The sequence below is a fragment of the Arvicola amphibius genome, chromosome X, assembly GCF_903992535.2.
Source record: "Arvicola amphibius chromosome X, mArvAmp1.2, whole genome shotgun sequence".
Classification (NCBI taxonomy): Eukaryota; Metazoa; Chordata; class Mammalia; order Rodentia; family Cricetidae; genus Arvicola; species Arvicola amphibius.
Window position 1 is genome coordinate 5242908 of NC_052065.1, and position 13173 is coordinate 5256080.

Consider the following 13173-nt stretch of genomic DNA (forward strand, 5'->3'; position numbering starts at 1 on the left):
CAGAACTTTTCCATGATTCCCACACTGACATTTATAATGACTATTGCATATATTCCTGCTTCTGAGCTAGAATTCACACGTTGCACAAATCATCTATTTAAAGTGTACAATTCACCCACTTTAGTATTTTCGCAGTTGTGCAGCCATCCACACAGTTAACTTTAGAAAATTTTGTCACTCCAAAACAAAAGCCTGTGCCCACTAGCCCACTCTCTCTAACTCCAGCAGCCAGTAGGGATTACTAACCTACTTTCTCTATGCATCTGCCTGTTGTGGTCTTTTCAGAGACGGATCACAGAATGAATGCCTTTTTGTGACTGGCTTCTGCTGGCTACCATCCTATTTTCCAGGGTCACCTGCATTATAGTATGAACCAACATTTAATTCTCTTTTAACAAGATTCAAATATGAATTAATTACCCCCCCCCCACATCCCCGCCTAACAGAAACTTTGGTCTCCACTTCATTGAGCAACCCATCCACCCAGATTCCAAGCTAGAGAACAAGATGTTTTCCGAATCCTCTATCTTGGGGTTAGAGAGTTGGCTCAGTGGTTAGTCTTCCAGAGGACCCAGGTTTCATTCCCAGCACCCAAATAAAATGGTAGCTCACAACAGCCTTTTACTCCAATTTTGGGGGGTCCAGAGCCTTCTTCTGGCCTCCACAGACAATGAGCATCATGTACGCCGTGCACATACATACACATAGGCAAAATATTCATACACATAAAATAAAATAAAGAAGTCTTGAAACAGAATCCTCCACCTTGGCTCCTTGAATTAACAGAATATGCATGAGATGTGTCAGATGTAACTCAAAAATGGCTCTTTAAGGCCTGGAAGTGGTGGTGCTCCCCTTTGATCCCAGCACTCAAGTGGCAGAGACAGGTAGATTTCTGTGAGTTGGAGGACAGCCTGGTCTGCACAGTGAGTTTCAAGCCAGCCTGGGCTTCATGTGATTGTGAGATCCTGTCTCAAAAGAAAAGCCTTCAAACGATCACCTCTCTTGCTCAGTGAAACGCCATCACAATGCTGGTCTTTAATTTCTCTGGCCTCTTGCTGCCCTGTCACTTTCCCAAGGCTCCCCTCCTCTGGTCCTGTACCTGCTCCACGAAACACAGTCCACAGGTGCCAAATAGGTGCTTGGAGACCTCTGCTGCTGCCAGTTTCCTTCAGAGTCTTGTTCACACTCCACTGCCACAGAGATCACTTAGGCCTGACGTCTGACTGCACTCTTCCCCGTTCTGCAGAAGGCAATCTGCTGGCCAGGCTATCGGCATTCTTTCTTCCCTCTGTCTGGTGAAGCACTGCACAGCCTAGAGACCCAGCTCCAATGTAACCTGGCCTGTGATGGGATCCCCAAATTTAACTGCTAAAGTTCAAGTGGGGGGGGGGGGGAGAAAGCATTCGTGCAGGTCAATTCCTATCCTTCAATCTTCATTACTGATTGTTAAGATCCAAAGCTCCTTCTTGTCAGCTTAGCAGTGCCAGCCTAAAGTAACTGGCCTGCTACCTGGGTCTTGTGGCACAAACCTTTAATCCAGTGGTTCTCAACCTGTGGGTTGAGACCCTTTCACTGGGGCTTCCTAAGACCATTAAAAACTACAGATATTTACATCACAATTGGTAACAGTAGCAAAATCACCATTATGAAGTAGCAATGAAATGATTTTATGGTTGGGGGGGGGTCACCACACCATGAGGAACTATGCTAAAGTCATAGCATTAGGAAGGTTTAGGAAGTTTGAGAACCACTGCATCTTACACAGGGAGGCAGAGGCAGGTGGATCTCTGTGAGATCAAGGCTGGCTTGATCTACATAATGAGTTCTACATGATCCAGGACTACATAGTGAGGCCCTGTTGAAAAATAAATCCCATCTGTATGTTTATCCCCATGTTCCCACGTTGAACATCTCCCTTTCTCACAGAGGACCATAATGTGTGGTGATTCGGGAATTTATGGTTGTGCTTTGATTTGCATCTTCATTGTGAAATTACTATTCTTCCTTATAATTTCTTAGCACCGGCAGGGGCATGAGTCGAAAGCTATGGAAGCCACACTCCTTGTTAGTCTCTTAGGACTGCCCTCCCATTTTGCGTAAACAATGCAGTGCTGAAGAAAAAGGATGACAAAATGTTCTTCACAAGTTATCCTCTCTACTTGGCCTCTTTTTGCGTTTCACTTTTTATTTGTGCATGTGCGTGTGTTTGACGGTGCTCATGCACAAGTATGAGCCTACACGTGGAGGCCGAAGGGCCAAATCTTGGCTGTTGATCCTCAGGACGCGTCCACGTTGTTTCTTGAGACAGGATTTCTCACTCAGCTGCAGTGCTTGCTGATTAAGCAAGACTTGCTGGCCAGTGAGCCCCAGGGATATGCTTATGTCTGCTCGGCCAGCGCCGGGATTGCAAGTATGCATCACTGTGCATGGCTTTTGATGTGGGTTCGGGGAATTGAACACAGGTCTTCACGCTTGCATACCAAGCGCACTACTGTCTGAGCTGTCTCCCAGCCCTTTCTTTTTTTTATTATATTAATATTATTTTTTCTCGTTTTTTTATTAAAAATTTCTATCTCCTCCCCTCCTCCTCCCCCTTCCCTCCCCTCCCTTCCACCCATACCCCCACTCCCTCCCTCTCCAGGCCAAAGAGCCATCAGGGTTCCCTTCACTATGTTAAGTCCAAGGTCCTCCCAGCTCCCCCTAAGTCCAGGAAGGTGAGCAACCAAACTGACAAGGCTCACAGTGAGCCCGTCCATGTTGTAGAGTCCAAGCCCATTGCCGTTGTCCTTGGTTTCTCAGTCCTCCTCCACCGTCAGCCACATTCAGAGAGTCTGGTTTGGTCGCCTGTTCCATCAGTCCCATTCCAACTGGACTTGGTGATCTCCCGTTAGTTCTGTCCCAGCAATCCCACTTTTGGGAATTTACCCAAGAGATGCCCAATCATATTACAAAAGCATTTGTTCAACTATGTTTATAGCAGCATTATTTGTAATAGCCAGAACCTGGAAACAACCTAGATGCCCTTCAGTGGAAGAATGGATGAAGAAAGTGTGAAATATATACATATTAGAGTACTACTCAGCGGTAAAAAACAATGACATCTTGAATTTTGCATGCAAATGGATGGAAATAGAAAACACCATCCTGAGTGAGGTAACCCAGTGAGGTAAAAAGATGAACATGGGATGTACTCACTCATAATTGGCTTCTAGCCATAAAGGACATCGAGCCTATAATTCGTGATCCTAGAGAAGCTAAATAAGAAGGTGAATCCAAAGAAACAACATATAGTTATCCTCCTGGATATTGGAAGTAGACAAGATCCCCAGCCCTTTCTTTTGTCCATTCTCGATAAAATTTGCTATGACTACTTGCCTTTGAAGTGGATTACTCAGCTAGGCATACACATGTGCGACAACACACAGATAGGACAGAGGAAAACTCTGGGGAGCTGGGTTCTCTCCTTCCACCATGTGGGGCCTGGGGGTCAAACACAGGCCATTAGGCTTGCTGGCTCTTACCTAGTAAAGCCTCTCACTGGCCTCTGTTCTTTAAATTGAAAACAAGAACACTTGCTGTGGTTTGATAGGTGTGTTGGGAGCAGTGAGACCCCAGATCCTGAATTTCTTGTAATCCCCTGATCTGAGTGCCTACAGCTGCTCTGAGCACGAGACCTTCAGGAGTTCTGATAGCAGAGTGGTTTCTGGTGGGTTTGGCTGGGGCATGGCTATCTCTATATAATCTGCCCCTGAACACAATAAAGGGGGCATTGTTGGGGAATTCAAGGATGACCCGTGTTGCTGTCTGTCTGTGTGTGTCTGTGTATTTTAACCTCCAGCCCCTTGCCCGAATCTCGTGAACTGGGTGCCAGCGCACCAAACGCAGACACGGGGGCATGGTGCTTGGCAATTGGAGGTCTCCACTGAAGTTTCAGCATAGGTGTGTGAAAGAGCATATGTCATCTTTTCGCTGCTTCCTTTCTGTTTCCTTTGCTAGGGAAACTTCTGGAAGGAAATCGTGATTTAGCCATGCCTTGAAAGATCTGCTCTCATTTGATAGTTTCTACCCCTCTGCAGATCAGATAAACCCTGTTCTCTGGAATTGGTTGGAAAGGATTCAGTCAATGAGAAAGCAAAAGTGGCTTCTTCCAAGATTGGTCTCAAGCCTGCTCAATACAATACAGTAAAATGTTTATTCTATGGCTTTTGACCTTGACATGCATTGCCTTTAGCCCAGCATGCACAGGATGTGAAGGAAGAATGGAAAAGACAGTCTTAAATTCATAGCCACCAGACCTTGCTCACTAACGGGCTATTTTCTGGCATTCCTCACTTGAGGTTACTGGTTTCCCATGTTGTGAGCATGAAGACATTTATGAAGGGGCAACTACTTTGAGGCTATGCAAATGCCCTTCTTCTACTTAAACTTTCACCCAGTAATTTGGGGATGTTAGCTTGTGCTTACACTACTACTGCAGCCTTCTTTTGTTGTGTCTTTTATTTATGTACATGCATGTGAACCTGTGCACTGCTCGCATGCGGGAACCAGAGTTAGCCAGAAGATGGCACTGGAGCCTCTCCAGCTGGAATTAGTTACAGGTGACTGGAAGCACTATGTGGATCCTGGGAAGTGAACTGGGTCCTTTGAGAGAGGAGTAAGAGCTTGTAATTGTCGAACCACCCCTCTCCAGTCCCATTTTGTTTTTGAGTCAGGATCTCAATTGATAGCGGAGGCTGGCAAACCTTCTGCCTAAGTCTCTCTAGAGTGCTGGGATCGCAGATATGAACGGTCATGACCAGCCTGTCCTGGTACTGTAATGGTACTGCCTTCATCTTCAGTTCTTTTTCATTTACTAATTGGAATATCTCTGTAAGGATGACTTAATCTCCTCTAGTTGATTTTTAAAGGATTTTATTCTTTTTATTATGTATATTTGTGTGTACCCGAGTGTATGTGTGTGTGTGTGCCACGTGCATGCGGGTGCCCATGGAGGCCAGTGGGCATCAGATTCCCTGGAACTGGAGTTACAGGTGATCGTGAGTCACATGGCCTGGGACCCGAGTGTATGTGTGTGTGTGTGTGCCACGTGCGTGCTGGTGCCCATGGAGGCCAGTGGGTATCAGATTCCCTGGAATTGGGAGTTATAGGTGATCGTGAGTCACATGGCCTGGGTGCTAGGAGCTGAACTCAGATCCCCTGGAAAAGTGGCCAACACTCTTGACTGCAGCCGTCTCTCCAGAGCCTCAATATATTTTATGTGTAGTTTGAGCTGTTCCAGCTTTGGCCTTTAGGACACTTTTTTTTCTCTTAAGCATGTCTTTACTTTCTAGCACTGAGATTTGCTCTCCATAAAGCTTACCAAAAGTACTACATAATGACCGTCTTTTGTAAAGCACTCAGCATGCAATTTATAATAATGTAAAGATGATATTAAAGGTTATCAAAGCAAAGTATCATTCATTACATGTAAATTACAGATGTCAAGCCCGAGTACAGGGAAAGAACCAGTATGACAGGTTGTAAGTGCTGGAGAAGCAAAGGCTCAAGTACCTTCAATTTTTCTCCCAAAAATTGCTACCACTGAGCTACACAGTGGTGCCTTTTTAATCATGTGATGCCATTTTAATGTGACAAGTCAGACACTTGGCGTTTTCCAAACCCATTATCTATTGTGGTAGCAATGGGAGTTCAGCAGGACAAAGATGTGGTATGAAATACAATTGCATTTCTCTAGAAATAGTCATGAAATGAATTAACATAATTTGGAGTATGTTTGCAATCTGGCATTAGCTCTTCTGTTTAAAGGAGCTACTTGTAGGAAGGAGGCAGGACTCGGAATCACACTAGTATTCATGGCAGCAGCTGGACTGGAGTCTTGACGTTCGTTTCTCTTGTGCTGGTCAGCAAAAGCTTCTTAGGGGAAAATGAAAGGACAATAGGAATGATTCAGAGGCATGGAACAATAACTTGGAAAAAGGAATGTTCACTTGTAATTGAGAGAAACTCAAGATAAAAAATTCTCAAGTTTTGATTGGAAATGACAGTTGGCATTACAGTCAGGGCGCATCTCAAGAACTTTGTTTAAAAATTAAGTCTTGCTACCAGTCTTTCTTTTGTGACGAAATGCCAAGTTTGTCATTGCAGGAAGTACACTCAGACTGGGGAATAAGGATGCAGGTCTTCAGATCAAGAGAGAAAAGTGAGGCTGGATCACAGTTCAGTTGTTCAGCATGCGCCTACTTGCTGAGTTCAAGTCCCAGCACCGCAAATAGAAAGCATTTTGAGACAGACTGCAGTGTACATTATATTGGCAAAATGGGCCTGTGCTTTTTGCTATTTGAGCTCACTGAGAAGCTAACTCTGAAATTGGGGTTGCCCCCACCCCCATTTCAGATCCAAGCATGTTTGTCTCAAAGTGTCCTCCAAAGCCTCTTTTCTGGGGATGGGCTTGTTCTCCTAATTCTTTATCAGGAAGTAGACTAGAGAACAACCCAAGAGTAAAACCACTGTGTCCTTGAGAAGACCTAGAAAGTTAACCGTTTCCAACAGATGCCACTATTGTTTATCTATGATATAAAAGTGCCCACTACAGGCAAGAGAAGTCAGAAACTCCAGCCCACTCCTTCACTTCCACAGCCAGTTTCTGCTAGATGCTGTGTGCACCTGATTTGAATTAGGATGGTCTAATGATCTGGGTCTTGGCCAAGAGAGCCACTTTTGGAAAGGGACCGATCTCAGAGAAGTTCTTGTTAAGTTTAGGGAGAGTGTTTTAGTAATAGTGAGGTAAGTCAGGCCCTGAGTCTCACCCTGTCAACTACAAGATCATAAGGTTTCATCGTCTTGATTGGATGATGGATTTGTCAAGGCATGTAATGAACAGGACAGCTATGTGGATGAGTCTTCTGTCTTTTGATTAGTCTAGGTTGCTGTGACACACATGGACAGTATCTAGAGAAGGATACTGCTGACTCTTCCCTTCCTCTTCCTCATCTCCAGGATCATGTTATGTGTCCCAGGTTAGCCCTTAAGTCAGAATTCATCAAACTCATGATCTTCTTAGCTTCAGCCTTATGGATGAGGTTTTCTTTTCCCCCTCAGAACACATGTCTATAGAAATCTTAGGCTACAACTATGGACACATGATGCCCCATTATTATTCATTGGGTATGCAAGACAGCTCTCCATTGGGCATGGGGTCGGCCTTTATTTGTAACTTTTGGGTTTCCTAGTCCCCAGCCTCCGTTTGCAGGGGCCAGTGGTCTAATTTCTCTTTTCTTACTTTCTCTGCCGTCTATCTTGTCTTTAGTTCACTATCTCTTCCTACCACCAGATGGTGGAAAGTGGAAAGGAAATAACAGGCTGGTAAATTAATGTGGTTGCAGACAAGTCTTTATGACTGAAAGGTGTGGTGGGGAATGAACCCCGAAAAAGGAGCTTGTGATTGTCCAGGAATTCCTGTGAATGTCTATTCCCATTTTAGCGTCCACTAAATTGTTGGCCATCCAGGTGTGAGGTCAATATGACACAACGATGCCTTATGGAAAAAGGAGCCAAGCTTTGTCTCCGGACCTAGAAAAATTCCCAAGGAGTAGAACCCCATACCTGGTCCAGGCAACACTGGGTCAGGTGTAAGGAGGGTCCAATCCTGTGAGAGGCGGTGCCCAGTGGCGCACCTGTCCAGCAGCCTCGCTGCGCTCCTCGCTTTGGGCTCTTCATCAAGCGCACCACCTCCCACGCTCCAAACTCGCACCTGGTCTGCCAGTGTTCCCAAGCTGCAGCTAAAGACCCCTTTCTCTGAGAGCCCCGTGCTACCAGCCTTGTTCCCAATGCTGTCACCTGTTAATAACCCAGCAAATGTCTGGCTCTTCACCTGCTGAGGGCTACCCCTCCCCCAGCCCTCCTTCCCAGGGGTTCCGCCTTCCGACACACCTTTTTCACGTGCCCCTCAACTCCGAGACCCCCACCCCCAAAGACCCCCTAAATCTCCTCTGGTCTCGAGGAGTCTCGCGGCATTTCTCAGGGCGTGAGCAGAGTATTGGCGGATAGGGGGCGACCGCGGCGGAACTCGGACAGGGGCAGAGCGGACAGTGAAGGGGGCCATTGAGCCCCGCCGCCAGCGGACTCGCCCCGGAGTCAGACCAGACGCTGCCCGGGCCCCGCCCCTCGGCCCCGCCCCCGCCTGGCGGCCGCGCCTCTCCAACGGGCGGAGCTGCGGAGCCTCGCAGCGGCGAGGAGGAGGGGAGAGCAGGCTCTGAGCCGGCAGCCTTGCACTGGGCAGGGCGGTGATTTTTTTTTTTTCTTTTTCGCAATTTCCACTCTCGGAGAGCAGGAAACCCGGAGCAGCCGGGCGCAGCGGGGCCGCGATGCAGCAGCAGCAGCAGCAGGAGTCGCCCCAGGGTAGCAGCGGCAGCGGCAGCAGAGGCAGCAGCGGGCGGCACTGAGCCTCCACCACCGTTACTGAGGAAGAACCCGGCCCAGCTGCACCCGCGTCCCAACGCCCGCGTCCCCGATCCCCGCGCCGCGACCTCGGCGCTCCGAACCCCACTCCCGGTTCCGCCAACTTTCACGCTGCTTCGGCGGCTCGGCCCGACTTGGCGCCAATGGGTGAGTGCTGGGGCTGCTCAACCCTGTGTGTAGGGTCGGCGCGCCCATCCCGGGACCGCGGACCCGGGGAGGGCGCCCCGGAGCCGGGCCCGGAGAGTGACATCGCGCTGGGCGCCCTCCCTCTCCTTGCGCACCCTGGTTCACTCTCACTTGCTTTAGTGTCCCTGCGGAGCCCGCGCGCGGCAGGGACAGGAACCCGAGGGGGCCTGGGCCGAGAATCGCGGGGGCTGGCTCCGGGGCGGCTAGGGTTGAGGGATGCAGGGGGTGTGGTTGGCTTTTTCGGGTGGGCGGGGAGAGTTTTGTCTTTGCCATTTTTCTTACCCAAGCGCACCCTCCCTTGCGCTGCGGACGGACGCGGGTACCTGGATTTGGTGGGTCCCGGCCCTCTGCAGGGTTCTTGGGGTTCTTGGTGCCTGTCTGGCCCAGGCTGAGAAGAACCTAGAATCTCGGGGGTCTTTGGGGGATGGTTAGATTGCCCTTATTGCTGGCTGATGGGGTGATGGGAGGTTAGGAAACGCCCCAGTACCGGGCCTGGTGGGCTGGCTGTCCCAGGGTCCTGAGCTCTTCCTGCAACCCCCGCTTCTGCTTCCAGCTCTCTCTCACTCTGTCTTCCCCCAGTCTGGCCCTCTCTCCACTCTGAGGTCCTCAAAGGCTACTTCCCAGGTCCTCCTCTAAGTCTGCAGGGCCGGGAACTGGAAATGGTGATCCAGTTTTTGATTTACCTAGAAAACATAATTTCCATGTAGGCAGCTAGCATTAGGTCTTCTGGGTCCCATTTACTATAGACCTGACGGTGTGGGACCCACCACACTGCCCAAAGGAACCAACACTTTATTGAGCAAAGGACCTGTGATTGTCTGGTCTCTATTAAACGTTTGGTTTACCTAAGTCGTGCTGATAGCCAGCCAGCTTTTTGTGCCTCTAGCAGCTTATTTTTGGGTGTTTCTAGGCCAAGCATAGCAGGCTGCACATTATAATAAATCGTCATAAAGTGAGACTTTTCTGTATTCAAGTAATAGGATATTGGTACACCAGCCAGAAAGGTTAGGCAGGAGTCTCAGGATGCTCATACATACACAAGCACTGAAGGAGACGTCCAACCCAGTAAGTTGTTGGTCAGTGAAGTTCAAATCCCATTTGTGATTGTTTTCCAAAATGCCTTCCCCTTTTCCAAAGTGGTAGTGATCTGGTGGCCTCTCAACTTAAATGTCACTTTTTTTCCCAGTGCCCTTTTCTGATGTCATACCACTCCAGGTCTAAATGAATTCCTTTCTCATACGACATTTTTTCCCACAGCAGTATTACCTATTCTAGTGTGTTTACTATTTGTCTCCTCTACCTGGGCTCGGTCACCACTGGGACGGCATTGTGTTGTATGGTGCTGCTCACAATGGGTTTCTTTGATGTTTGGTGCAGATTAGGCTCTAAATCGATATTGAGTGGATGGACCCAACCCTCCTACTCCATGGAAGACACGACATTTAATTAATACTCTTGTTTTGCTTTGCCTTAAGATGATTGAGTCCAATGGCCAAAGTAAATGCCTTTAAACCCTTACAGGTCACTTTGGAATGCCCTGCTTTCTCCCAACATGATAAAAAATGTTGTTTTTCATTTGGGGTGGGTTACTGAAAGGGTTCTATACAAAAGGAAGTTGTCAGTTTGCATGGGTAGGCTTTGCTGTGTAGGTCTCAATGGAAAGAGGATGGCGTCTCCTTTAAGAAGCAGCAGACCTGTTTATCATCGAGATCTAAACTGTTTGCATTCTTTAGACTCTCTTAAGAAAATGAGAGAGTGCTTCTGCAATTTATAGCCCTTTCCAGTATCATTTTGAAATTGTACCCATTATGCAGCAATCAATTATTATTTATTTCAGGAGTTCATACACAGAGGCACCAAGAGCAAAATGAATGCCGTTTAATTCATTACAATGTGCCTAAGTGGAATTTAAGGTGTTTGTAGTCGTTTGTGGGGAAAAATCACCTGCTGTTTTCTAAAGAGTCCTTAGTGGTATGTTTGCAATGAAGTACAGATATTTAATAGTTGATTCTATTTGTTTTCTAATAGAAAGATCTAGTGGTGCTAGGATTCTGTGCGAGATGGCACAAGAAAACACACACACGCACACACACACACACACACACACACACACACACCACACCACATACACATGCACTCCCTTTCTCCAAATCTCTCTGGTTTTCAGAAGATTTAGCTCATTTACCACTTTGATAATCTTGCTTTGCCTGATGATTTTTCTGTTGATGAGTAACGTAATCAAATCATATCATGTAGTCCATGATCTGAACACTAACTGAAAGTCATGAAATCCCAAACCCTGAAATGAAGTTGGCTAGTTATGCAGTGGTCTCTTACAAAACACTATGAACTTCCTGGGAGGGACCTATGGTGCCAGACACAGGGAAAGCCTCTTATAATTAGAGCAGTGCAAGTACTGTGACCCAAATCTGGGAGTAGTGAAGGGTTTGCAAGCCAATCAAGTGACTTATGGTTGAAGGATTTCCAGAGTAACAACAAAGTTTGGGCAGCTTGGGGCAATGCTGTGTCAGTGGTAGACCATGCTGAATGAAAGCTAAAATCAATACAATGCAATGCCTTCTACAAACAAGTCTTGAGTTAAATATGGAAGGAAGGGCTCTCCCCTTTGTTTTTCAGAGTCTATTGCTGGTTGCAGAGACCTTGGTTGTTTCCTATTCTACTCCTCCAGTTACCTTTGCATTACTCATATCTATTGAAAATGCTCATGCTTGTAATTTCTTGAAGTATGCTACCCGCAGTGATAAGTATTTGTCTACCTATCCATCCATCTCATTATGCATTTATCTCCTGCTTTGTGCCAGGAAACAGGTGTGCATTACATTTAGACTGACCCACTTAAACTTCTCAGTTTAGTGGAGGATGTGTGTGCAAGGGATGTGGCAGTGTGTAAATAAAAGCTATAGTGAGAGTCCTGAAAGATGAGAAGAGGAATCTCGTGTAGGATGGAGAGCAGGTGAGGATGATGTCTTTGAGGAGATCGTGAGTCACCCACCCTCCCTGGGAACACACCCGGGATCTAACAAGCTGAGTTTTCTTCTTGCACACCATGAGGACCATGGGGCCTCTGAGCAACGGGGTGTGAGAGAGGCGGACTTAGGGGCTTTGTGTCTGTGTCAGGTGGTTCGGGGAGCATTTGAAGGAGCCAGACATTGTTCTGGCTTGGAGGCTGCCAGAGCTACTTCTGGGATTGACTATTTTAACAAATGTTCTCTAGAAGAGGGAAAAAATTGGAGCCAGGCAAAATCTGGGGTTGGTATAAAAGTAGCAGATACTCACATTAGCAAGACTGGGGGATGGCTGCTAACATTTATAGTTTGGACAAAGTTCATGTTTTGTCTGTGTTCACACATGATTACGGGGTGGCTTTGTTTGTGTCTTGTCCTGTTCCGATTACAGACTGGCCGTGCCTGATGTTGCTGCTCTGAGGGACATCGTGCCCAGCCAGATTCCCAGTAGTAGAATCCCCTTTTCTGCTGCTCTGAGGGACATCGTGCCCAGCCAGATTCCCAGTAGTAGAATCCCCTTTTCTGCTCCTCAAAGTTGACTGGAGGTGGTGGGTGGGGAGCAGGGCTTCTGTTTTTATATTTTTTTATTTTAAGGACATGTCCCACGACTACTACTTTAATATCAGCTAGCTTTAGTCTTGGGCTTTTGTTCAATATTGAGAAAAACGAGCAACTGGAAAGCTATACCGGGGAAATACATGGAGTGATCCAGTGCAGGCTGCTGAGAACAAAGAGATCAGGTGCTGCGTGAGAAAGAAAGAGCCCCGCAAATGCCAGAACCCTTTCAGTGGTAGAGGAGAGCTACTGACAGTGGTTTGCAGAGGGCCGTACCTTGGGATCACTTGAGCGACAGAAATTCTTCAGTCGTATCTCAACAGACCTACAAAATCAGGAACCTTGGACAGTGGGGTTCAGCAATCAGCCCTTGAATAAGTCCTCCAGGAGGTTCTTTTTTAATTTTTAGCTTTTCATGCACACATACACATGCACCATGATGTGCTCGTGGTGGTTAGAGGACAACTCGTGGGAACCAGTTCTCTCATTCCATCTTGTGGTTACCAGGGATGGAGTTTAGGTGGTCGTAGTTTTCAGCAAGTCCCTTTACCTGCTGAACCATCTGGTTCTGCTGCATGGTCAAGTGCACAAGCTTCTTGTCTTTTCAGTGATGCTCCTGGCTCATTGGAGTGCTTGAGGCACCCTGTTCCTAACAAGATGTTCTGGGCATTAGGCTGTGCACATCTGGGCTGCTGGGAAACAGCAGTATTCTTCCTCCCATACTTGTATTAAGTACACCTTTTCCTTGTTTCTCCTGGATCGTTGGACATTCATAACTAATCCCTTTCTTCCTCCTTGAAGGTTCTATCTTTGTTTTTAAACTTTAGAGTTTTAAAAAACCTTATGTCCCCCTATATTTGTGTATTGAAAACTTAATCCCCCCAAAATGTTAATGATATTTGGAGTTGAAGCTTTTGGGAGGCAAGTAGCGTTGGATGAGGTAATG

The 13173-nt window shown here is 47.1% G+C and overlaps 1 protein-coding gene across 2 annotated transcripts in view; it reads left to right on the forward strand.

Annotated features, from left to right (window-relative positions):
- Nucleotides 1-8466: 8466 nt before the first annotated feature.
- The window catches only part of Sh3kbp1 (SH3 domain containing kinase binding protein 1), a 336253-nt gene continuing 331546 nt past the window's right edge, over nucleotides 8467-13173 (forward strand). For both annotated transcript variants that reach the window (XM_038316361.1, XM_038316363.1), the window contains exon 1: nucleotides 8467-8607. In XM_038316361.1, coding sequence (XP_038172289.1) covers nucleotides 8604-8607 — 4 coding nt within the window. In that variant the 5' untranslated portion in view covers nucleotides 8467-8603. The remainder of the gene's footprint in view (nucleotides 8608-13173) is intronic.